The sequence below is a fragment of the Artibeus jamaicensis genome, unplaced genomic scaffold (genome assembly GCF_021234435.1).
Source record: "Artibeus jamaicensis isolate MK-2021 breed Jamaican fruit bat unplaced genomic scaffold, CSHL_Jam_final contig_519, whole genome shotgun sequence".
Lineage (NCBI taxonomy): Eukaryota > Metazoa > Chordata > Mammalia > Chiroptera > Phyllostomidae > Artibeus > Artibeus jamaicensis.
In genome coordinates this window covers 42419740-42445210 of record NW_026521871.1, presented here as the reverse complement: position 1 = coordinate 42445210, position 25471 = coordinate 42419740, and the positions used below count along the sequence as shown (strand labels likewise).

General features: G+C 39.6%; 1 protein-coding gene across 7 annotated transcripts in view; it reads right to left on the bottom strand.

Moving 5' to 3' along the window:
* The window catches only part of RBMS3 (RNA binding motif single stranded interacting protein 3), a 624147-nt gene that overhangs the window by 202739 nt on the left and 395937 nt on the right, over positions 1-25471 (bottom strand). For all 7 annotated transcript variants that reach the window (XM_037132737.2, XM_037132981.2, XM_037133054.2 and 4 more), the window contains exons 5-6: positions 24697-24854; positions 10194-10273 (exon numbers count right to left, since the gene is read on the bottom strand). In XM_037132737.2, the coding sequence (XP_036988632.1) occupies positions 10194-10273; positions 24697-24854 (238 nt within the window). The remainder of the gene's footprint in view (positions 1-10193; positions 10274-24696; positions 24855-25471) is intronic.

Below are 25471 nucleotides of genomic sequence, written 5' to 3'. Positions count from 1 at the left end.
TATTCAAACTGTCTAAACTCTTTACAGAGAAGCCAGTTACCTATTGACAATTGCTACCCTACTTAGAGTGCATCTAGTGTGTTGATCTCTAAGCAGTTTGGGAAGCCAAGGAGAGAATGTCTGTTTCTCAGCAGCAGCAAGAGTGGGGATCTAGAAACTCCAATATCTATCAATCAGTGCTTAAGAACTGCCCCAACCAGGCAATGTAACTTCCTAGGCACTTCTGCCTCTCCCTGCCCACAGGTAGACCAGGTTCCTGCAGGCTGGGGCCAGTCCATCTGCAAAGAGAGACGTAGGTGCTGCTGATGGAAGTCAGGCAAGCACCCTGGGAGCTCTATCATCTTCTCTAATACCAAACAGCTAGGAATCAACTTAAAACAATGAGTCAGTTTACCTTAGGGCTCTTCATTGACTCAACTAGTACAACTATCTGAAACGAATTTCTGAACCAAAAGAGGTCCCATTCTCAGATCAAAGGAAAATGGTTGTTTACATATTTACAGCATCCTAATACTGCTACAAGTTTGAATTAATATTTGATGTATTGGGGTCAATAATGATGTTCTCTGAGATCTAAGATGCCACCCTCAAAGACTTTCTTTTTAGATGTTCAATAGTTTTTCATTCTAACATATCCTTAAGAGAAGGTATAAAGAAACCATAGTCAAAATAATTAACAAGAGGCTTTTATTCTTCCTATTTAACAAACAAGCAACCCAGTGATTCAAAGATTAAAAACTGGAGAAGCTCAGAAAGTTCTCCATATCCTGCTTAGTAATGTAATTTAGAAATGGTTCAGATGATATTCAGTTGAAAAAAGTTCTATACCAGTGCATTAATTTTCTGTTGCTGCTATAAGAAGAAATTGAAAAAAAATTAGGGACATAAAATTGCAGAGATTTACTATCACATGTTCTGTAGATCAGAGGTCCAACAGAGGTCACAAGGGACTGCCACTGTGATATACACAGGGCTGAGGTCCTTCCTGGGGGCTTTCGGGAGAATCCCATTTCTTGCCTTTTTCCTCTCTCCAGGGCCAGCGATGGTGAGGCAAGTCCTTCCCAAAAGCATCACTAGCCTCTGCTTCTGCTCCTCTTCTCCACTTTTAAGGACCCTCGTGATTACATTGGGGCCATCTGGATTATTCAGAATAATTTCCCTATTTTAGGTCAGTTTATTGGCAACCTTAATTTCAACTGAAACATTAACTCCTCTTTACCATGTAAACTAATTTATAGCCTTTAAAGGCAGTGGGAATTAGACTGAAAAATCTTTGAGGTGGGGGTGCATTATTCTGGCTACCTCAAATAGATATTTATGTATTTTATAAATAATGGTCGGTACTCTTTTGTGACGTGTATTGGGTTAGATGTTTTAAACATAAAACAAACAGGAAGATGCAATCCCTATGTTCAAAGCATTTGTGGGCTGTTTCAAGGTAACGATAAACATCAAAGTTCTTTTTAGAAAAATGTCAGTCTAATGGGACAAGAGTCTTGGGAGTATTTGAAGTTTAAAAAAATGCTCACGAGCATGTCAATTTCCTGTAAGTTATTTTTTTCTGTACTGAACAATGACTAAAATAATAGCAAATGAACTGATTAATTATTCATAGGCTTAAAGAAGAAATCAGAGGAAACAGTTAGAAGATAATCAACTGATGGCTGGTTCAGAGCTTGCCTAATGAGCATTTTAATATTCCTCTTAAAATATTTTCTTAGAATTTGCAGATTTTCATCCTGAAAAAAATCAGATCACAAATAATGAGCTGTGTGCATGGCAGGCTGATTGATAATTACTTGTAGAGAATGGCAAGTGTTTTATTCGGGATACTACACATTGATCCCAAAATTGGCTAGAATGTGTTTTCAATCAATCCTAACAAATGAGATTCTGGATTTGGAAATTCACTAAGCCCTTAATTATTCAGGGCTTGGTTTCCATGGCTTGTGTCTTAATTGGTCTTAAGCCACTCAACCCTCTTTGCTTGCTAATAGGACTCATTCAGGACAGACAATAATGGTTTACTCATTAGTGCTGCTGACAGAAGGCAAAGCTCAACATTTCTTAGAAATAACATAGAGGTTTTATAGTTTATTTTATAAGGTTTTACTGTGAAATCTTTCATGCATAAAATTTTTAAAGATTTTATTTATTTACTTTTAGAGAGGGGCAGGGAGGGAGAAAGAGAGAGAGAGAAACATCAATGTGTGGTTGCCTCTCCCATGGCCCCCATGGGGGACCTGGTCTACAACCCAGGCATGTGCCCTGACTGGGAATCAAACATGCAGCCCTTTGGTTCACAACTTGTGCTCAATCCCCTGAGCTACCCCAGCCAGGGCAAATTTTTGAAAACCCAAAGGTAGTTACTCTTTAGAAATGATAGATGAAGATGGCTCTTGATTCTAGAGATGTGCAGAAGACCTCCCTGCCCTCTTCTCTGGTTCATAAAATTATGACTGCATTAAAAAAAATCAAGCTTTGGAGCACAGTGGAGACTCAAGGCAAATTGTGCTACTACTCATTGATGCTTATACATAATTATAGAAAGTATATGCTCCACAAATCACATTGGCCATATTATATTAATTAAACACTATACATTTTATTATATCATTAGCTGGGAACAATAAGCCATTGTAGTCCTTCCTCTAGGTAGGGAGAAGCAACATTATGCCCCAAAGGACAAAGGCACACACCAAGAAAATCACTTTTCTGTTTATTCTCAAGATACTCACACATTGGGGGTGAGGAGGAAAAAGTAAACTAGATTTAGTGGCAAAAATTTAGTGTCTAGACATTACTTCCGTATAAATTGGACAAGATCATTCGACATGTCAGAAAGCAGAATTTATCATTGTGCCAAGAAAGAGTTATTGAAATAAATAAAAATCACACTGCCAGGATCACCTGGTGAAAACACACCTGAAAAATATGAGGCATTTAACAAGTAACTAGAATCTTTCTCAATCAAATTATTTCTTTTTCTTGTGAGTATTCAGCTCCTTCTCTTTCCATATACTTAGATATGCAAATGAATTTTTTGTTCAGAAATTAAGAGAAGATTTCAAGACTTCTCTCGATGTTTGTCTCCAAGGGTGTCAATGCTTATTTAGCAGTAGCTGTGTATCTCTCACACACCCTCAGGAATTTCATTAAAAGCAAATAGAAATATGAAGCTTGTTCAATTCATGGAATTGTGCATCAAGTCCAAAGAATATTTATTGAGAATTTACACTGAACTAAGCAATAGCCCTTGAAGTGACAAAAAAGAAGAAGAAAAAAAAAAACCTGGCTTCACTGACTCAGACTCAAATAAATAAACAAAAATTTACTTCAGCCTGTTCACACTTCCTAACCTGCTCCTATGAAGATTAGCGCTTTAGATGAAAACAAGGGAAGTGTGAGATTAAGCAAGGAAGGCAAGAGTATTGTTGAAAAACCTTCTAATCAGATGTCTTTGGTTTTTCAACAGATCATCTCCACTTCACTTTAGCCAACTACAGGCATCATCATCCCTGAGCTCATGATCAATGTTGACCACTCTCCCTTTATCTAAACCCCAAACCTCACCCTTCCCTTCCTCTGTGACTTCATTTTCTATGCCCACACCTCACCTTGACTTTGCTGGCATGATGACTATTTCCTAGCTCCTAATTCCATGTCCATCTTCTTCTCCTATCCTCCGCTGTCAGCCATGTCACTGTCCCTCATCTTCTTCTGTACTTCTCTTGCTAAATCTAAACCCTGTCTACCATCTACCTACAACCACTAATATTTGCCTTTATCACCTCTAATATGTGGTTCATCAATGCCACTATAAAAAAATCATGAAAACAATAGATTTGGTCCATGACATTCATTTCACCATTTTCAGCTCTTCTACCTCCCTTTTTAAGACAGAAGTTATAAATCAAAGGGTAGTTTCCCACCACCATTCCTGGAGCACCTGCCTTAATTTGCGTTCCCCAAAATCAGAGCTTGGTATAAGGTAGTTTCATGTTGGGAACCTTACACCTGGCTTCTAGCTAAAAACATTGCATTGATTATAGGAACCTGTGCGCTCCACAAGCCAATCAGCTACAGGCACATGAGGTGTCTACGAGTACCAGTTGCACCCAAGTAACCAATAAGCGGGCCCTTCTTTGTCTCAAGCTAGCCAATAGCAAGCAACCTAACCTCTCCCTCCTCCCCTATATATATATATACCCAGTTCGGAAAAATAAAGTTTGCAGCTTGATCAGAATCTTTTGTCTTGCTGCCATTCTTCGCGCCTCTTGTCCCCCCAACCCATTTGTTCTAGGTAGGTGGTCGAGCTCCAGTTGATTGCTCCGCCGGCCGGAGCAGTTTCATTGGGAGCTGATGTCAGGAAGAGACATGATGGAAAAAGAAAAGAAAGGTGGGGAAGAAAGGGAAACCAATTTAAAAAAAGTGTCTCATTGAACTTGTTACCACTACTGGCAAACCCCTAAGGAGCCCTGTAGAAAGTAACTCAGAGGACACATGGACAACAACTAAGGGGGGTGGAAATGGGAGGGAGGTGGGTAGCACTGGGTGGGGGGAGTGGGCTGGGATGGGAGTAAAAAACAGAATACTGTAGTTGAAAAATAATTAAATTAAAAAAAAAAGAATTATTCCTCCGAAGGGCAAGGGGCCCAATCTTATGTACCGACTCCCACCTCCCATTGACAAAGGGTCAGTTTATGTATCTATTGCTCAAATATTCACAATTTTAAACCATGTCTCTTAAGTACATTGTTGACATTTTACTCTAGGTGACATTTTATTTCTTCATTTTCTTTAAAAATTATCAGATTTTAAATATTTTTCTCATGTACTCCCATGATATGTACATACATATCCACAATCATATACATTTTTATTTATATAAACACACAATAGTAAAATTATGTCAAAGCACCAAAAAGGTACGCAGTTTTATATTTATTAGAAAAATATGATTCATCTGGCACTTACTAAATGTCTGTTTATCGCAGGATTTGATAAAATGTAAAAGATCCCCAAATGTGCTGAGCTTTCTCTCACTTTTCCCTATTTTTTGGAGTTCATTTGGGATTAGAAATAATTACCTGAAGAATAATGAAATCATACTAAAAGGGAGTTATTCCATTTTCTTCTGGAAAGAGTGCTCCACAAATAGGAATATGTGCTTATAGGCAAAATTCTAGTTTGAGAGCAAAATGTGATTTATTTTTCTACAAACTAGCCTGCACGTTCTATTCATCAATACATGTCCTTACATGTGGAAGCCTTTCCTCATGGTGCATCACTCTGCTCTGGGGGCTCTTTGAAAGTAAGCCTCTCAAGTTCATGCCCTACAGATCCCTGAAGTGTCTGAGAACTTACCCTTTGCTTTTGGTTTGAAAATGGAAGACTTTAAGGCTGCACAACATTGCTGAGCAATTCATTACGGGACAAGGGAATGTCTGGGGTTAGACAGGCAAGCAACTTATGATCCTTCATGTTGTCCAGAAAACATCAAGATCAATATGTCAGACATGCAACATTTATGGAACCCTGTGTTTTTGTTTCCCTCTAGGGAAGAAAGTGCTGGATGATCTCTTTTTTGAGGATGGCTGGAATGATTGACGCTGTTTAATACACATAGTGCCATCTACCTGCTGCCTGCTAGTAGCCACATGTTGTGGACCACTCTGCCTGGTTTCAGGAATTGTAATCCGACCCCCTGTGGCTAAGGGCCAGCGAAGACCTTTGGAATGAGAAACGCAGGAGACAAAGCTTTTCTTTGGTAGCAAATGCTGCCTCCGTTTCCTCTCCTTGCCCCCAAAGCTTGGTCTGACAGGTAAGACCCCTCACAGCGGGGGGCAACCTAGGCCAGACATGATTACTTGGGAGGCCATCATGGAAGGACTTGGGGGGCTGCAACAAAGAGCAATGGACTCTCGCCCCCTGGTTTTGACAAAGCCCAAGTCCCTATGTTCTCTAGGAGAACTGCTTCCTGGCTCTAATCCCCTTAAACCTGAATATCCGATGGGGAGAGGTGCAGCTCCTTGCCTTGCTAGTGTGTGTCCAGGGAAAAATCTGACATCACAAAGACTTCCTAATAAGCCTGTGAAATCTGCTCTGCTAAGAGTGCTTTCATTCATATGTTAAGGGTTCAAGCAGGAAACCCTAAAACTCTTCCTGACAGACTCTGACTTGGACTAAGCCCTCAGATTTCTTTAAAATGTTATCTACTGTTTGATCCTTGCCGCCCTGTATTCCTGTGCATTACAACCCAATAAAACTCCTTGGAGGAGGGGGCTCAAGGCCTTTTTCCCCTGAGAAACTCGCCACCTCTCCTCCCCAAGTAGATCACATCATGTCTCAGTCATGTTTACTTTCATCTGTGGCACATGGGGGGACTTGCAAGGAAAGTCGCCCCCACAGCCACACAGCCACCTGATCTTTGTTAATTTCCTGTACTATATATAACAGAATTCAAATAGTTTGATTTTTGACAGGTATATTTAGCTTCATTGATGGAGGTAACCAAAATCTGAGATACCATTGTAAGTCAAAGTGAACAGAGCTAGTTCTGAGAAGTTCTAATAGGCATTAATGATTCATGATGTATTCATTACAATTAGATCTTTTATGAGCAAATAGGAGGAGCCCAGAGAACGAAAGTATGAGTTAAAAGAAGGACCTACAGAGTTTTCTTCCAACTCACATATTCTGTCAGGAATGAAAGCTAAACGCCATCATGAAATCCATTTAACAAGTGAGTTAATTATTCCTAGAACAATGCAAATTATAATGGAGGAAGCAACAAAAATATGGTTTATGTTACCTGTCCTTGCAAATATCCTTAACTGTGATGTTTTTAGAATTTGAAATTCAGGCCAATGTCAAAATTTGGGGTTGAAGTGAATTTCTCTTTCTTATTCTTTCATAGAAATGATGCAGTAAGGGACTGGGAAACTAGATGGTCTTCTCAGGGGAAAAAAAATAACTTTGCATCTCCTTTAAGAGGAATCATTGTCAAAAGTGACAGGAGCCCAAATGGCAGTATGTTTTTCCAATTTCTCATGCACACTTCCCCAAGGTGTCCCTGAAGAGAGCAGTAAAGAACCAAAATTCCATACCAATTGTTCTCTACTGTTTTAAAGTACAGGTAAAAGCAGGGCTCTAGTATAAGAAGAAAATACATTTAACACGCTTTTCAACAGCTTTTTTGGAGCCTGAGAAGCTCAGGCCATTACTGGGCCCTTGTGGGTCCCACAGTCACGCAACTTTAAATCATTATATTGAAAGTATAAATATGAGTTTCATAAAATCACAAAGTTCTGAATTCAAAGATGCCACATCTTGAGAATGTGGAAGACTGAAATTTCTAAAATAGTTTTTTGAATTCTATTGTAGTTGCAGGTAGATCAGATCAATTATAATTGGCTTTAATGAGTGTACTCAGAAGCAAGGACAATGTCTCTAAAGCTGTATGAGTATTGAAAATGTTAGGAAATTGGCCACTTTTTAAAAAAATATCAAAGCGATAGTTTCTACTCTGATTTCAGGACACATAGTGACATCCACTCAGTCTTCAAGATGGACTAGATAATTCTGTTCATATAAGATTTCAACCATCTACAACAAATAACACATGGGAACAAATAAAGGCAAACAGCATACACCTAAATTTTATTATACCAGTCGCCTTAACTTACTGAATATATCCAATGAAGGCACTTTAATATTGTAGCTTCCAAAATACCAACATCTTGTATTATGTCCTGTTTTATTGCACATCAAATTTAAATATCAAAAATTAAATATCTTCCATAAACCTTTACTAAACTCTATTTGACTTTCAGTGCATAAATAAGCACAGTCAAGGACCAATTGTGATTATGATTGTATATTTAATTCTATTATTGTTGAGTATAAAAATCAGAAGCATAAAGTTAAATCTCTTAAAGGAGTTTTATCACTGAAAGCAATTATTTTGCCTTTCACGTTCCCATGAGATAAAAGGGAGTAAGAAACTCATAACTAAGTTCTTGCTATTCACAATGTTTCCATTGGGTGTAGCTATGCTATTAGACAGGCTGATATCAGAGCCTGCACATTCAGGAAGAATGCCCAGGTATTTGGGGGTTTTAGTGACTCTCTTTGTCTTGAGCATTAAGTTGCATTTGTCAGCTATACCTTTAATGAGGAAAGCAAAGAAAACAGTTTCAAATCAGTCAAGTTGAGAAGTATTTCAATGTCTTTTTCTGAAAAGGAAGAAACCTAAAAAACCGAGACCCGTATTAAAACTTGAATAAACAATAGTTTCTATATAATGTGCTCATTCTTAATTTTTTATATAGCCATCTAATGCACACTTAATCTGAATGCCTTCTCTACAGATAAGCATCTGCTGGGTAAAATGAGATAAATATGGGGAAAATCCTCTAACAATGCAACTAACTCCTTTCTTCAATGATGGATCTGAGCACAGTGTCTTAAAGTGCTTTTTCTGCTAAAATAAAATAAAAATGAAAAGTATGTCTCCTAAAATGCAAGGACAGCTTTCATGCTGAGATGTAAATTGCTAACTCTTTTGTTAACAACACCATATGTCTCCAACAGGATCGAAATGCAGTCAATTCTCAAAGGAACGTTATGCATGGAAGCAAACCAAATGGAGGCACTAACCAAATCAACCAAATCGAGGCACAGGCTTTACCGTGCGGTGATCCTCTGACCAACCAGAGATGCTACTGTGGATTTTCCAGCTCACCCACCTCTCGGTCTGAAGGACTCTTCTGTCCTGACATATTCCCCCAACCAATCAATTCATAAAAGAACCCTGACCCCTTCACAAAAATATTTCTTTCTGTTCAAAATCCCTCTTATGTAAACCTCAGTATGTTTTAAGGAGTTGAAATGTTCAATCCCCGAATATTTTAACAATGAATTTTAAAGAGTACACACATTACATAGCAAAGACTATAGAAATCCGGTTGAAAAGGACCAAAAGAAAAATATTATTCAGCTGAAAAAGTTACATTATTCCCCTGACAATCATCAAAAACAAAAAAGAAACAAACCAACATACGTTAGTCAAATAGTTCTTTATCTACTTACTGTAATTCTTTTTTAGCACCTGTGTCAATCTCTAATGTTATTATGTTATGAGTAAGATATATTCATAAATTTACTCACCTAATATTAAATACTTTCCATACATGCTACTACCAGATTAATATCAAGTTAAGTCAGGCATTTCTAGCTTAAGCTTCAACACAAGTGGTATATTTAATTTTTTATTTTGAGTGCAATTCTTTTTTTAAGTGTAGTTCTTAATAGCATAAAGTACATCATCTTATGATGTATATAATTAAGCATTCTGCGTTGGATAGAACCAGAGACCTGGAAATAAAGAACAAACTGACAGTGACCAGAGGGAAGTGGGAGGGGGATAAAGGGGAAAGGAGGGGAAGGAGCAAGTCAAGGAACATGAATAGAGGATGCATGGACAGACAATGAGGTCAGGATTAAGTGTGGGAGTGGGGGCCAGGGTGGCAGGGCAGGGGACAGCAAGGCGGGGTGGGGACAATTGTGAGGGAACTAAAATTTAACAAGGAAATAATTTTGCTTTGGGAAATGTGAAATGCCCTGGAAAAGTCTAGATGGGTGCTCCTCAAATTCTCTCTGATGAATGGGCAATTTCAATATGTCAGTCACTGATAGTTTTGTAAAATATGAACTTAGGCACTCAGATGTTATGACAATGTCAAATTGCTATTCAAGTTTCTAAATGCTTCCTCCCCCTTTCTGTACTCTTCTCGTCATGAACCAGTAAGAGATGTTTGGACACTGGAATCCACCCATGAACCCTCGGGTGCATACCACTGTTCAGATACTTTATACATTAGAAATCAAGAAACCAATATCAAGGATGGGAGTCAGAAACTCCCTCACTTCAAGGGCACCTCTAGCTCTTCTTTGCTGTGATTTCCCCTAGTTCACTTGAGGGAATGAGCTGCAGAGATTCAAAGAAAAGGCCAAAATGGAATCACCATAAAGCTTTTGGTAGTTTTGACAAAGGTGAGTAGCTGTGTAGTGCTAAAAGTTGTACATTTATAAATGCAAATGTTCCCCTCCCAGGGCCTCACCAGGCACTCATTGTAGTCATTGCAATGAGCCTGGACTCTCTGGGGTGACCACTTAATGGTCGGTCTTACCTGGGATGCCAGGTGGTGTTTTCAGATATTTTCCATTAAAATGTTGAATTACCACTTCACATTTTTCAGTAGACTCCATTCTGGAAAGAGAAATAAAGAGGGGATCATATACTTCTCGCAAACTTGTGCACAGTCAAGAAAATTTTTTAAAAGGGGAGGGGGGAATACTAAAGCCATGGAAAAGCTTGATTGGAGAATTTTACCGGAATCGTCAACCAGGACCACCAGGCCCAGCCCGTAGAACATCACAAGCACATCACAAGCACATCACTGCCCAGAGTATTACTGTACTGAAAGTTGCTTATGCAGAGGGCCCTGTGCTGAGTTCTCAAGCAGAGGCAATACTGAAGCATAACCTTGTGTTATCTACACAACAATGTGTGGCAATTGAAAGTGCTCCATAAATACCTGTTAAGAACGGTATGGGTCTTTGTTACTGCTTTTCATATCTGGTGAGGGTGCTGAGGCCGAGAGAGATGAACCACGTTGCCAATGAGGAGCAGTGTCTGGGCTTCAACAGAAGGCCATCTAACACCAAAGCTTATCTTAACTACTAAACTAGACTCCTGAGGGACCTCACAGAACAAGTGGATGAGATGTGCTTTGTTTTAACCGATTTCAGCTCAAATGATGATTAACACAGTGCTGCCGTCAGTACCATGACACTTTTATTAAAAACCCACTGGGTGAAAGATACAAGAGAGAATTACTTGGAGTCTCAAAATGTGAGAGGAAAATGAACGTACACCAACCTCAGGTCCTGAACTTTCTTAATTTTGGATTTTGGACAATCCTCCCTTATTTTATACTAGATATCAGTGTTCCTAAACTGGGTTTCTCATGCCAGATTTTGTCATCTCACATAGAAGCTAATGAATGAACATTTTGAGCTATACGATCATAGTTTCAATATTGGCAGTATCACCATATCCTAAGTAGACTAGTGGCAGCAGCATTTTAAAAATAATTAACTTTATCTGAGCTTTATTATTTTATAAAATTGGATGGGAAAGATAAAAATTAAAGGGTTTGTTCTGGTTAAAGGAAATTTAGCCCCATGCTTAATTAATAGCACACTAGAGACAAAATTAAGGAAATAGAACATATATATATATGAAAAGTGTGAAATCTGTCTAAAAGGCAGAGTATAATTAACATTTTCTGCTATCATTACTGTGAGTTTGCTTGGAATGGAACCCTTTGACACAATTTGTGAAACTTTCCTACATCTAAATCTAAGGGACATTTTCAAGATCATATTATACAACCATGTTACAGAGAGGGGTTACAAGGTAAGAAAAGATGTGCAAACAAATGCCAAATAAGTTTTATTTCATTACAGCTCTAGGAATTGAATTGCCAGAGGAATCCCAGGAGCCAGGGGAATGAGGAGAAGAGGGAAACTGCAGGCCGGAAGGGCCCTCCAGGAACTGATCAGGGCGGGGCCTGAGTCTAGCAGCAGAGCAGGCCCATGTCCCTCCAGAGGGGGCAGAATGAGCAGATCACTGCAGCTGCAGGGGAAGATTCACTTGGGGAAACTCTTGAAGAAGACTCGAGAATGCAGACATGGCCATCTGAGTGATCAGGTTAAAACAGCTGAAGTTGGTACTGGGAGCACGTTCCATTTATGGCGCTATAATTATTTTCACTAAAACTTTTTAAAGTGTCTTTTCTGGTGTACATTTATTCCTGTGAGGCGTGGGATGGACAGAGATTTTCTGTATTTATGCACATGACAAATCTCTTCCTGTATCGGTCAGGATGGGCTTCATGGGCACAAGACCCAGGCAGAACCGCAGAGCGGCACCCTTAGAACAAGCCTGCACTTGGTTTACAACTCCATTGACAACCTCTTAAAATTCTTAATAATTTCCCAACTAGGGGTCACTCATTTTTGTATTTGACTGGGTCTCCAAAATTACGTAGCTTTACCTGCTACAAGAAAGTGCAGGAAACTGATTTAACATAAATTCATTCATCTGATGGCTTGATGGAACCATATTAGCATTATCTTGAAAAATATCTGAAGAAAAAATTAATTTTTTGTCCAAATAGAAAAAAAGAAATTCTTTAAGGTTAATAATGTGCAATTTTAAAATACAAAAATATAAAACAAAGATAGCATTTCGTTCACAGTTTATTCACAATTTCTCCCAGATCTGAAGATATTTGGATTAGAAACACAGGAGGAATATTTAGGAGTAGTTAGGTACAATCTTCTTAACTTCTGTAAGTTTTCTTTCTGGTGGAATCTTTTACAGTAAGTCTCCCAAATTTTATTTTATTTTTTAACTAGGACTCTTTTATTTCTAGGGAAAAAAAGAATTCTAATTCTGTTCTTTCTCTCTTTCCACATGACCTACTATCCCTTGTCTCTTAGGGAAAATAACCTTCCCTCCTAGCAGAGACATGAATGGGAGAGGAAATGCAAGCCTTTAATTACTACAGATGTTACTTTATGGAATTTTTATTCCAGGAGAGCTACAGAATGAATAGCTTATGCCCCAGAGTCCCCCTGTTCAAGCTCTCTCTGGGTACTCCTCCAGTTAGAAGGCAGTTCAGAATCTACAACTTGCTTGCAAGAGCCCTACAAATCAAATCCTTTCTCATTGCCTTGAAAATGACATGGAATTCTAGATGAAGACTACACTAGATGGGGTAGTGTGTGTCTCTCTCTCTGTGTATGTGCTGGTTGATTCTAGACAATATGTTTCAGGGAATCCAGAGAAAGCTAAAGAAGAACATCAAGTGGCCAACACGCTGGACCCACCTAAAATAATTTTGTTCTGGTTGGAAAGGCTCGAGTCTTCCCTTTTGGATTCTATATATGATCATCTTTTCTTAAAACTGTTTCCCCACCACATCAAGCGGAATGGAGCTGTTTCTACAAATACAAATGATAGCAGCCGCGTAGATTGTTCACTTTAGCTTCATTCAGATTTAACTAAGTGAATGTCTACAGTGAGCCTTTAGAGACTCTCGTCTTTGAAGGAATAAATGCAATAAAAGTCTGTTTTCTATAGCTGCTGGCGCTTAGTGTCAAACCGTGTTATGCTGCACCACCCGGCAGTGACAATTTCATTTTAATACACAGGGCACATTTTAACAAGGCAAAACTGTCCCGGCAAAGACAGCAATATAGGAGCTGCCAAAGGAAAAGTCTCGGTGTTCCTCATGCATTTTATGTGGGAACAGAACAAAAGTGAGACCCATGGAGCTCTGGTTGGGGGGTGGTGGGGGGGAGTGAAAGAGACCGTATTTGAATAGCTACCTCGGAAGAATGTGCCCATTTTCTTCTCAAGTTTCACAATTAACTGCTTTGAAATGCTAGCTCAAGCTATCTGCAATCTGGCACACGCTTCAGTTGAAACTGACACTAGCATTATCAAGTGGGTCTGAAAAGGCAGCATGCCAGACAAAGCTGCCTTTACATGTCCCTTTCAGATGGGCCACTGAATCACTACAACCGAGTCTATTCTTCCTCGCTGGGACCTGAACCCCCTCACGTCCTTCAGAACAGCTTGCACGCCAGGCCAACCATTCACCCGATGATACATTAATTAGGTTCTTACAAGGCTCTAATCATTGTGTAAAGCTTAAGGGTTTTCTGTTAGGTCTGATGTTTAAATATAAACACACATTAAAGGTCCCTTTTGACATTCTTTCTTGTCTCGGTGCCTAGGAACCTGGCTTCCATTATTCAACATGCACCACAGAACTGTGATTTTTTTAAACTTTTTTTCCAAAAACTAGGAAGAGGAGCTGGTTTCACAGCCAATACAATTCCCACAGGCGAATGACATCAGATGAGAGCCTGATCCAATATTAGTAGAATGTTCTAGGTCAGACTTTACGTGCACAGGTGAAAAGTATTTTGCAAAACCATTTGCGGTCCACCACCTATCTCACTCCAAAAGAGAATCTCTCAGTGTATGGTTTTAAAGCAAATAAGCATTATTAACCATGTATTTTTTTTTTAAAAAATCCGCCCTGTCATTTATTATGGTTAATGAGAGGTTTCCACTATTGTGAAATTTTTGTGGTTTTGCCATCACAAGCTCTGCACAAATGACTGGCAACTTGGAAACATCCCACGCTGCAAGGCAGCCATCCCTCATTTCCAGTAAGATTTACGCAAAGGGTCAACATTAAAAGATTTTTTACAATACCAAAATGTGCATCCCTGACATTTCAAACATAAATTATGTCATTTACTTCTGAACCCACTGCCACAGAGGGAGTAACAGTGAGTCCCCCAAACAAAGATGAGAGGATGAGTTGAATTTCCTTCTGAGTTTTTGCAATATGTTTTGGGATCCAAGTGTCACAAACGCTGCAGAGAGGTCTCCCTGCCATCTCCCTTTGAAGAAAGCCAGACATGTGGGGAGTGTCTCGCTCAGCATTACAACACATTCCTCTTAGGAAACAGAACTTCGGACGATACTTGACTAATGCAAATCCACTGCCAGGTTTTGGAATCACAAAAATTCAGGATTAGAAAAAGCCTCCGATATCAGCTTCTACAGATGAAGAAACTAATGCCAGGAGACTGTGCTTGGCCTCCTCAAAGATCAGTTAGTGGGTGAGCTCGTGATAGAATATTTGCCTCCCGACTTTGAATACAGGTGGCTTCTTTGGAAGAGATGGAGCTCCATTGTGGTCTCATGCCATTCCTCCTGGTTTCCAATGCTGATCTTCTTTAATCTGTCCTGAAGGTGAATGGATCCTGGTGGTTCCCTTCTACCCGGCCACTACTGAGTAGAGCAGCTGTCCCCCAAAATGAAGGTACATCCTGATATGACGTACCCAGAGGGCACTTCACCTGTCTGGTGTTCACGGCAAAAACATGTACGTAATGTGCATCCTATCCTGAGAAAAAACAGACAAACCCAGATGTGGAGTCCTTCTCCAGAATACCTGGCTAGTACTACTCAGGAAAAAATTTAAAAGTCTGAGAAATTGTCACAGACCAGAGCAGACGAATGAAACGAAATGACAAAATGCAAAATGGTACCTTGGATTGGATCCGGCAACAGGAAGAGAATATCAATGAAAGAATTGGAGAAATCCAAATAAAGTCTGGTATTCAGTTAATAGTAATTTACCAATGTCAGTGTCTTTTTCTGATAAATATTCCACAGTAATGCAAAGTGTTAACAAAAAGTGGAACTCGGTGTGAGGTATATGAGAACTCTGTATTATCTTTGTACTTTTTCTGTAAAACCAAAGTTCTTCCAAAATATAAGGCTTATTTAAAAATGTCTGTACATTGAAATTATCAGGAAACTATTTTTAAAAATACCAACGTCTGGGCCTTCACCCAGGAGATTCTGACTTAATTGCTTTGGCATGAAGTCTAGGCACATGGTTTTCAAAGCTACCCAGGTGATTCCAGTGAGCAGCCAGGGCTGAAAACCACTAGACTAGAGTTCTGTGTCAGGTGTCCCAAACTGGAAACTGTGGGCTACATCCAGCTTTTAGGTGTGTTTTGTTTGGACTGCAAAGAGTTTCTGGAAAATTTGAAATACTTGTCAAAATTTAAAGTTGGGGGACTTCACATAAAAATTTGAATTTCTGATTCCTACTAAAAATTAGATGATTTGAGCCATGTTTTTGGTATGGCAAGTATGGTATAATAAAAATAAATTTGGTTTTTGTCTTGGTCCCTGGCACAGAACGCCTAAAACCTTTGGAATTTCCTGAGTAATAGGGATGTTTTTTTGTTATTTGTAATGAGCCCCTTTTGACCATATTTGAGTTGATGTTAACTAGATGACTTAAGCTGGGACCCCTAGAAGGCTTCGGAATGAGGCTAGTCACCAGGAAGACCAAGTGATCAGAGGGTGGGAGCTTTCAACCCCACCCTCCAATCTCTGGAGGGTTTGCAGAGGGGCTAGAGATGAATCTCTATCACTAATGGCCACTAATTTAATCAATAAAGCCTACACAACGAAATCGCCATAAAAGCCACCCAGTGACAGGCTTCAGGAGCTTCTGGGTTGTTTCGCACATTGAAGGACTGGGAGGACGGTGCACCTAAAGAAGGCAGGGATGCTCTTAGCCATCCCTATACCTTCCTTGTGCTATGCACCTCTTTTGGCTGAGTTGTATCCTTTATAACATACTGGTATATGTAAGTAAAGTGTTTTTGTGAGTTCTCTTGGTTGATCCAGTGAATTATCAGACCTGAGGGGGGTCATGGGAATCCCTGAATTTGGAGTTGGCCCAGTAGAAATGTGGGTAGCCTAGGGACAGTCTTGTGAGACTGAGCCCTTAAATCTGGAGTTGGATGGTAACTCTGGGTAGTGTCAGAATTGAATTGAAACACTGGACTCCCAGTTATTGTTGGAGAATTGGAGAACTACGGTAAAAAATGACACACATTTGGTACCAGAATGAAGACATTACAGCAATCATGGCCTGGAGTTGACCAGTTGTTTTCTTTAAACAGAGTCAGTCCGACATCATTCCGACCAATCTGTATCAATTGTCAATCTTAAGGCAAAGAAGTAGATGTTAGTTATTGCTAAACCTGCCCTATTTTTTATTTTTGTGGGTTTTTTTATGATGGAGTCAAGAGAAAAATAGTTATTATTCATGTGTACTTGTGTTTTCTGTTTCTCATCCTCTATGTCTTCTCTGCTTTGTCCTAGGCCCTAAAGAAGTGACCATAGACGCCATCTTGGCTCCCTTATCTGATGGCATTTCATTGGGTTCAGCTACTGGGGATATAGTGGGTGTAGAGAAAAGTATGACCATTTCTTCCTCATTCCCCCTCTGCTTTGTTACTTGTCACTCTGGCAGGGGGTGTATCCCTCTCTGTCTGCAGCTCATTCGGGCACCCCTTCCTCCAAGGCTCTGGGTCTCACTGGGCTCTGGGACACTCCTCCTTTTGCCTTTAGCTCTCACGGTGATAAAGGCTTCCTCCTGTTGCTCAGCTCTGGGTATCTTAATATTCCTTTGTCAGTTCCCTTAACTCTGCCCATGCTTCTCTAAATACTCTGTTAGTCTAGTCTCTCCTGTTGAATCATTTGTGGTACAATTCTGTTTCCAGCCCACACTCTGATGGCTACACATTAAAACCATCATTAACCAAGCAACAGCATTATCCTAGACACCGTGTGTTTCAAGAAGAATGTAAGGGGGGTAAAAAAGTTTCCTTATAACTCAGTCAAGGGACTGCTTCTTCCACTTAGATTACTGCCAACCTCTGAATGATACCCTTGTCTAGATATAGCATAAACTAAATTTACCTTTTAACCATAGAGTCATGCTTTCAAAAGGAATTTGGGTACAGAAATGGAAAAAATAAATTAAGAAAATTTAAGCTTAGATAAGGAAAACAATTAGTGATCAAAATATGCTTAGGGCTAGAGAAACCCTGCCATTCAAGGCACTGGAATACATTATCACTTTTAGTCTGTCCCTCTGAGCTGCGATGACAGTCCATTCCTAGATATTATCTTTGATTTCACCTCTCTTCTTTCCTGTATGATATGACAACTTTGCCTTTCTTCCATTTCCCAAATATGTGAACTTGGCCTTTCCATAGATCTACTCTTCACTTTTTCCTTTGCCAATCACACTCTCTTCAGTCCTCAACCACACCAAGAGACACTCCTACATGGTTTCTTTTTATTATTTTCATCTCAGTTTAAATTCTCCCTTCTCAGGAGGCTTACCTGTCCCTGACCTCCAGCCTCTCACTCTGCCATATTTTCTATTGCACCTCTATGTTTTATTCTGTTTGTATGACACTTTAATTATCTGCTATTTTATTATTCATTTGATTGCATGCTTTCTTTGTCTCCTCAATGCACTACCATATCCATCCCTGAAAGTAGATACTTATCTTTTGTGCATACCTCTAAATTTACTGCATCTAGAAGAATTACTGGTATGCTAGTAGTGATAAAGACATATTTAATAGATGTACTGAATACATAAATGAATGAATATATTTTTATATATCAGGAAAGGAGGCTCAGAGAGATTAAGTAACTAGTACAAGCATGCAGATCAGAGGCACACAAGTTTATTTCTGACTCACAAACCCTTATTCATAACCACACAGATATAGAAAATAGATGGGTCGATTCAACTCACAGGAAACTGAGGATGTAGAAAAGACACTAAATAAAATAGACTCACACTTGTAGCCCAAATGATATGTCCAAGTCTGTCCTCTTTATTGGCTGGAAGCAGACAGCCCTTCTGAGATGCACATAGCCTTTGAATGGCCCAAGAGTCCCTGTCCTGGTTTATGCTTACAGCAGGTAAAGAGATTTTCCAGGACCTGAGCACACTGAATGGCCACCGTTTCCAATCCAGAGGTAACAGGGTTTCCCCATTTCAGTTTTCCATGGGTAAATCATATTCAAAACTTTCCTCCCATTCCACAGAGGCAGTTTTAGGAATCTGGTCATTTAAACTTCATAATTATAAAACAATAAAGCATATGTTTTCCCTTCTTTAAATTTGTATAAAGTTATGTCTAGAGGAAGAATTAACTGAGCCTAGGAGATTTCAGAATAGTGCCTTATTGGATGCAATTTCGTTCATTTGCTTGGATGCTGGGTTTGGTTTTAAAACCAAGGCTCTGGAAACATAACAATGAAAGCAGAAGGTTCTGTTCTCGGTACCCATGATCGTGACCTTGTGATGGTAAAGGAGAGGTACACAAAGAGGCAATGAGAAGAAGTAGATGAAGGTTAACAAAGCGACACATGAAAGAAAGATGCAGAAGCTGGAGGGTGGACCAGGACTGGGCTCTACAGCAGCTCACATCTGTGGGCAATTGGGAGAGGACTTGAGGTCACCGAACAGAACAGCAGCCCTCACTCTTCAGCCTCAGCAAACACAATTGTAACCTGTTTCTGGGCAAATGCACCTGTCATTTGCATATATAACTAATCACTAAATTTACATTTTAGACTTTGCTCACATTTGCCCGTCTGGTTCCACGTATTTGAGATAGTAATGCCAAAAGAATTCCCAAGATAGCGAGAGATTGTTAACACAAATATGAACTCGACGTAGATATGATCAAAACACGTTCCAAAAGCAAAAACAAAGTTTGATAGATTAGATGGTCATTTTAAAGGAGCACGTATTTGCCTAAAAAAGAAGTTTGGGCATTTGCTCTATAATTTCGTGAATTTTTATATTTTCATTATATGTATTCTAAATCAGAGTTCTCATTATAGGGAGCAAAAGCTTGGGCAGTAAAAGGCAGATCAATCAAATTTTAATAATATTCAAAGCTATTAAATATAATACAAAAACATTCTCAGTCTTCTATTTATATTGATTGTTACTAATCAGGCTGATATTTGTCTGCCTGTAACCATGATTAATATTTTTCACTTTACAAAAAGCACTGAAATTATTTGAAAAACTTGCTTATTAGGTCAAGAGAAGCGGGACACAGGGCTTCCTCTGTGTTAAGTCATTCAAACAAAAATCTCCATGAGAATCAAATTAAAAGTGCTGGAGAGGGGCGGGAAATACTACAGAAAACAAAGGTCTCTGTGCTCAGCAGTCTCTCACGCTCTTTAGCTCACCAGGGGACAGTAAATGCGTTTCTTAAAGAGGTCCTATGTTCCCAGATGTTGAAGCTGGATTAGTTGTGAATGCTTACCCCCCATTCCTTCTCCACTTTGGGTCATTCTTTACCAGCCTCTCATAACACTCTTTCAATGTGATTCTTGTTAGACAAACGGTCTCATGTTTCTGGGAATGGGAAATGGATAACATGAACACGCAGTCCTGTCCCTCCAGACTCAAGCTGATTTATGCTCTGATCCTCACCCTGGAAGGCGAGGCAGCGTGCTGGCACCCGCTGGCTCGGCAGTCGCGGGTCTGCCGTCTGACTGTCAGCATTCCCACCGTAAACTTCTGTTTTCAGAGGTTTATGACTTGGCTATAAAATGCTGCCTGGAGGGGGGTGGGTCTTACAGAATCGGTTTAAGTTACAAGAGAGTTAAAAACATAAAAAATAAAATAAAATGTCTGTAATTTCAGACACTATCTAGTGCTCCTGAAACTTTGGAAAGCCTGTAATTGTGCTGTCCGTGAGCCCTACTGGCATTCAAATCAATGCTTTGACGTTCAGTGTTTTAAATATAGAATGAAGACAGTACCTTTACTTTGAAGAGATGCTTATCAAAGAAGATTAATGTATAGCTTTTGGATAAGATAATAATGTGGGTTTTCTCTCTAGTCAAAACAATTTGAGGATCTTTTACACATGAATCGAGGACCACATCTGGTGGTCGGAAGTGACCAATGGTAATATTAAAGATGAAGGCTGACGAACAAAATTATTCAGGTTTCAGGAATTGAGGTAATCATAAATTCTATAGAGATGTACAATTTACTAGCACAATTATAGGCTAGCAGTTCTTCCCGTTGAATAAGCATATTCTTTTCATAATGCCTTTGACACTGTAAACTTTTAGAGGAAGACATAGTTTGTGAAGCAGTAATAGTTGGCCTGATGCTACTGTAGTTTTCTGTACTGTCTCAAAATTGTTTTGTGTGTGTGTGTGTGTGTGTGTGTGTGTGTGTGAAATCCTATCTCCCTGCATATTACTATAGCCAAAACCAAACAAAAACCAAAAAACTTAAAGTGATTCCATTTGTTCATTATCCAAAATTTAGTGGAGATCAATTATGTGTCAGATTCCATTGTAGGTTCTAGGAAAAGCATGAAGCCTGGTCCCTATTCCTGAGGATAGAGACAGAGATCACTGTATGAGGAGCACGCTTTGAGAAAGTGGGATAGTGTGAAAGGGGCATCGAATAAGAATCAACTGCATCTGGAAAAATCTCTAAGAAAGAGGCCCAGCAATGAGTTGTTACAGACCCTCCAGATGATTCTGAGGACCTAGCACTCTAAGACAATGCTTCTCAAATTTTAGGGAGCATCAGAGACACTGAAAGTGCTTGTTAGAACACATCGATGCCCCCCAGCCTGAACCCCATCATTGCTGATTCAGTAGGTCTGAGGTGGGGCCCCCAAAATGTGCATTTCTGCCATTTCCCTGGGGATGCTGCTCTCCTGGAAATTATACATTGAGAACCACTATCTCAAGGCTTATGCACTGTCCTTGGAAGAATTCAGAAAGTAGTGACTCAAAACATTTCTGTCTGGTGGTTCAGAAGGTAAGCTCCTGTTAAGAAAGGCCGAGTGGAAAAAAGATGAGTTTTCAAAAGCAGGAAAGTTGTGAATGGGTTAGTTTGTGAATGATCAAGTTAGTCGAAGTAGCAGCCACAACTGTTTGAGAAAATACAAAGCAAATCTGTGTGAGGAAGTAGGAATTTGGGTAGATCTATTTACATGTGCAATGGCCACAATTATTTTCTACCCATCAAATTGGGTAGAGTGGGACCCTGCTCCTTAGAATTTCAAGTCTAAGACAATGGAGAATGAAATACTTATCCTGTGTCAAGTTTCCTGGCTTCTTACGAGACAGGCAACTTCAGATTTTCCTTTGATTTCCTAAGCATAAAAAATCATTGGCTTGATTTGAACTTAGGATTTTGTTTACAATCCACATGCAACTTTCTGAACCTGGGAAATGCATGATTTAGAGTACAGAGACCTAAGTGTCAGTATTGGAATGCTACTAATAATTCACCTTTAAAGCTCGACACTTTAAAAATCATTGCTTGGAGTTCAGTCATTCAGAAACTTCATAGAAAGGTAATTATGCAATCTACAATACCATTCACCTATCCGCCCATCCAACAATAATAAAAAAATGACTTAAGTAAATGTACAATTCAGCAGGTTAAGACAGAAATTAAATAGTGAATTCATCATGATTGTGGTAAATGTTATTCAAAAAATACACAACTTTGGCAGGAGCTATAATAAAATAACTTTGTAGGATAGAGTTTGAAGTCAGTGAAGGTGTCTTTGAAGAAAAGCTATTTAAGTTTATATCTGAGGGATGTGTAGGCAGAAACCAGAGGAAGAGCCACGTGTCACAGTGGAGAAGGGCAGCCCATGTCTAGGATGGGAGCAGGAAGACGGGCTAAGAAGCTGAGCTGTGTCAGAGATAATGATGGCAGAGGTCTGTAATCCAGTGACTGCCGCCATATGGAAAGGAAGTCAGCAGGCTCCTGCCATGACCAGACTTGCATATTTATAGAATCGCTTGTGGCTTCAATACACAAAATGCACTGAAGGAGTGAGAGGCTGCATTCTGAACAGATATAAAATAATAATTTAAAGTTCCCATCCTGATCTGGTTCAAAAAAACCACCCCACTTTATAGGTTTCCCTGTTTCATAGCACCACATGCCACGATTATATAGCTTTATCCCTTACAGTGTACAGCACTTGGCTCTGCACTTAAGAAAAATCTTTTTAAGTAAATACAACATGTACAGAGAAGATATAAATGAGAGAAATGAAAGTCCCATCTTCACATTATAAGCTAAGTTGTGGACCCTGCTCAGATTCACATGATGAAGTCCTAACCCTTAGCATCTCAGGAGGTGATTGTGTTTAAAGATAGGCCCTTTAAAGTGGTCATTAAATTAACAGGTGTTCAGATGGGTGGGTCCTGATCGAATCTCCACTGGAGAAGAGAGGAAGAAGACTCAAACAAAAGGGAAGACCAAGTGAAGACCCAGGGTGCAGAAGGCCTCCTGGGTCACCTAGAGGACAAGGAGAGGCAACCAAAACTACTGATATCATGATCTTGGGCTTCTAGCCTCTAGAATTCTGAGAACATACATTTCTGTTGTTCAAGTCAGCCAGTCTGTTGTAGTCACTTAAGGCAGCCCTAACAAAGTACTATATTGATTTAAAAAATCACCATTGATTTTATTAGAAAATGTGCTCAGTTGATTTGAAAGATATTCATTTTTCAGAGGAGTACAAATGAAGGAGAAGCTAATTGATTGAGGAGAGTGTTTTGGGGTGTGAGAGGCAGGGGGAGTACTATGGGATTGCACATGCTGTGTGAAGCATGGATATGACTGCACAGCACGTCTGCGCTGCCCAGACTTCCAATCGCAGGTTGCATGCTCTCCATGAATGACCACACTGGCAAATTTTAGACACCCAGGCAGTATGATTAGCTCTGCCTTGACCATGAAAATGAACGGTTAATAGTGTTCTGCAAACTTAAATGCCTCATGCACTGATTCAAATCAGGGGGACTCTCTTCATTTTGCCCATTTCTCTTCAATATCATCAAACACATCTTGCCTACGTCTACTGGTCTATGTGTTGAACATTATGGAGAATACAAAGAATCTGGAGACAGTGGTTCACGACCTCTAGGAAGTCAAGTTAGAAATCAGTTAACATTCACATTATAACATGTTATCTTTCAAAGTGGGTTAACGGAAGTTGGTTTGGAATGTTTTGCCAAGTGATGTCAAGGTTCATCACGGGTGCACACACCTGTCAGCAATGCGCTGGCTTCTCAATGACACCCACCTCCATCCATTCATCTGTGGGAAGTCAGCTGGAGACACACAGACTTAGCATGTCATGCAGACGACAGCTATTACATTTCTTGTTTGTGGTTGAGCAGTTTCTCTTTTTTTTCTGTGGTTCCTTTAGCTTTGTTTTTTATGAAAGCACAGCAGGTACAAGCGTTTTAACTCCATTCCTGGCTGAGACCCTCTTTTATAAATATTCCCTTGAAGTTAAAGTGAAAACTAGTCTTCCTTTTCCGACAATGAAAAAAATTCAATCTGCTTCCCCCCCACCCCTATTGCATAAAACATCAAAAGCACACAGCCAGGACCTCTTAAATGCAAATGACCCTTGACCTCCTCTTATATTTTTGGGTTCCTTGGGACTTTCCAACCACTCCTGTTTCTCTGTATCTTTCATCTCTTCTCTCTTCCAAGCTGACCAAGAAATTCTATCATCTTCTTCTTTGGAAATCAATGTAAAAGCACTGGGATGCCTTGCTCCCCCACATAGGCTCTTTGGTTTTCGGGTGCTGGGCATTTATTATCTCTGACAGAAACTGGCAGTATCTGATTTTGTTGACCTATAGGCATAGAGAAGTCTGGGGACTCTGTATGCAAATCATTATGACTCCAGACAAATGAAATATGTGTACTATATACATATTTTAGAAAGCACATTTTATAATTACATTGGGATTGTTTGGCTTGAAGCAAAGATACATAGAATCAGCTTGATAAACAAAGTTTATTTTAAATGTTGTTTTTATTTTTGATTTAGAGAAAGGGGAAGAAGGGTGGGAGAGCAACACTGATGTGAGAGAGAGAAACATCAATTGGCTTTATTCTGTACATACTGCCAGACTGGGGACTGAACCTGCAACTCAGGCATGTGCCCTCACTGGGAACCAAATCAGTGACATTGTGCTTCACAGGACAATGGCTTAAACAACTGAGCCACACTGGTCAGGGCTTACACACTTTGGGCCGTAGTGCTAGAAAGGAATGGAATTAAAAGGAAACAATGAGGAAAGATAAATAATATACAGAGCAAGTGTTTTACCTGGCAAAACCAACGCCTCTGCTGACTCCATTAGCATCTCTCAGTATTCTTGTGGAAATGACATGTCCGAAGGGTTTCAGCATATTCTCAAGTTCCTGTTCATCCATAGAAATGGGGAGATTTGAGATGTAAAGGTTTGTTGGGTCTTGTTCTTGTTGCTAAGGGAAGGAAACAAACAAACGCAGTAAGTTCTAAATATTGAGAAACTTACTGCACAAATGGATACACTTTGAATAAACTGCAGTCTAGACTCCATTCCAGCATGGTCTTGAACAGGCTTTCACCAAGGTCACTGCTTCTTTTCACTGAATGTCTTTCTCGCCAGAATGTTTCAATGAAAACCAACCTTTCCATCCAGCCTTCCTTAGAAAAGACTAACAAACTTTCTTCTCTATTACTACTAACTACTACTTCTCTATTACTACTAACATCTACTCTAACTGCCATCACCTCTAGTTACTAATGTTGTAGTAACTGAGTGCTAATAACAGGCTAGGCATTGTTTTAAACATTTAATATGTACTATTTCATTCTATATTCTCAATAGATATAATTATTACTATTTTACACATGACAAAATTGGTCCCTACTTTGTCCAAGTTACACAGCTCCTCTGTCAAAGCCAAGGCTGAAATCTGAGGGGTACTGCTAAACTTAGTGAGCTTCACTGCCCTACTATACAACTGCCTTGGGCCAGACCAGCGGGGAAAAAATGTATGGACCTAGAACAGCATCCTCAGCCTCAGGATCACTGCAGAATTCGCCAGAAGTGCAA